At 43.5% G+C, this 1,324-nt stretch overlaps 1 protein-coding gene across 1 annotated transcript; it reads right to left on the bottom strand.

Annotated features, from left to right (window-relative positions):
* Positions 1-721: 721 nt before the first annotated feature.
* LOC106871999 (uncharacterized) lies at positions 722-1,033 on the bottom strand. Its single transcript, XM_014918796.1, has one exon. It carries the CDS (start codon positions 1,031-1,033, stop codon positions 722-724), a length of 312 nt encoding a protein of 103 aa, XP_014774282.1.
* Between the last annotated feature and the right edge of the window lie 291 nt (positions 1,034-1,324).

Raw genomic sequence — 1,324 nt, 5'->3', positions numbered from 1 at the left:
CACGAAATCATTAAAGATTTCCCCTGGTCCACTTCTCAAGGACTGGAATGAATGAAACTTGGAATAATTATTAGTCCTTCTTAACATATCCACCACTAATTATGATACACTTCTCCCATCGCTTTATGCAGCTGTGAAGACTTCGTCTGTAGAAGTTGGTAGGTTGCGTTTGGAGCCAAAACTTTACCTGAGAAATAAATTCAGCATCCGAAAAGTGCTTCCCTCTCAAAAAAGACTTCATGGCTGGAAAGAGGTGCAAGTCAGCTGGTGCAAATTCGGGAGAGTAAGGGGGATGAGGAAGGATTTCATAGCCGTGGTAGTGTGCTTTAATCTGGGCAACATGCGTATTGTGAACTGGGGTGTTGTTTTGGAGGAGGCGGACTCTTTTGGTCAGCATGCCGCGCCTCTCTGCTTTGATGGCGCCCTGCAAGTTTTGCAGTAGAGAAGCATAATATGCCCTGTTAATTGTGGTGCCCTTTGCTAGATGATCCACCATCACAACTCCATGCTGGTCCCAAAAGACTGAGCATCACCTTACCTGCTGAGGGTTGGACACGAGCCTTCCTTGGAGGTGGTGAGTTAACATATTTCTGTTGCATCGACTGGACTTTAGTTTCAGGAGCATAGTGATGGACCCATGTTTCATCCTGTGTGATAAGTCTGCCGAAAAGTCCTCCTCGTTTTCTTGGAACATTGCCAAAAGTGCCTGGGAGCAATTGACTCATTCCTGCTTCTGAAAAGATGTGAGCATCCGGAGAATCCATCGTGCAGACAACTTTCGCACGGCCAAATCGTCGTGAATGATTTTTTCCACAGACCTTACACTTATCTTCACTTCTTGGGTTAGTTGTCGAATGCGGCGATCCTCCAAAATGGCAGCTTCAACTTTATGGGTGGTGTCGTCATTAAGGGCAGAGCGTGGTCGTCCAGGGATAGGAGCAGTTTCTACCAATGTCCAAGCACAACTGAACTGGCGAAGCCAGTGCTTGACATCGTTGTATGATGGTACATCGTTACCATAAACTTCTTTCATCTCATCGAAAGTCTTCTTTGGTGGACGACCTTTCAAGTATAAGAACCTGATTACTGATCTGCATACAACTACCTCTATTAGTCCACTTCAGCAGCCTTAAAAGACAAACAAATACATGTGGGAAGCTGCAATTTACAATGTGACATGTAGAGACATATATGCTTATACCTGTACAAGTTGCGTTTCTTCCAATAACCGGAAGTGGGTCAGAAGGAATATTTAAAGAATACCCCTCGTGGGTGTGTATGTATGTATATATATATATATATATATATATATATATATATATAT

The sequence above is a fragment of the Octopus bimaculoides genome, chromosome 3 (genome assembly GCF_001194135.2).
Source record: "Octopus bimaculoides isolate UCB-OBI-ISO-001 chromosome 3, ASM119413v2, whole genome shotgun sequence".
Taxonomy (NCBI): domain Eukaryota; kingdom Metazoa; phylum Mollusca; class Cephalopoda; order Octopoda; family Octopodidae; genus Octopus; species Octopus bimaculoides.
Note: the sequence above shows the minus strand (reverse complement) of the source record. Positions and strands in the feature narration are given on the sequence as shown.

Excerpts from the sequence above, each read along its gene's own strand:
- LOC106871999 (XM_014918796.1), bottom strand. The coding sequence starts at position 1,033 with ATGAAAGAAGTTTATGGTAACGATGTACCATCATACAACGATGTCAAG.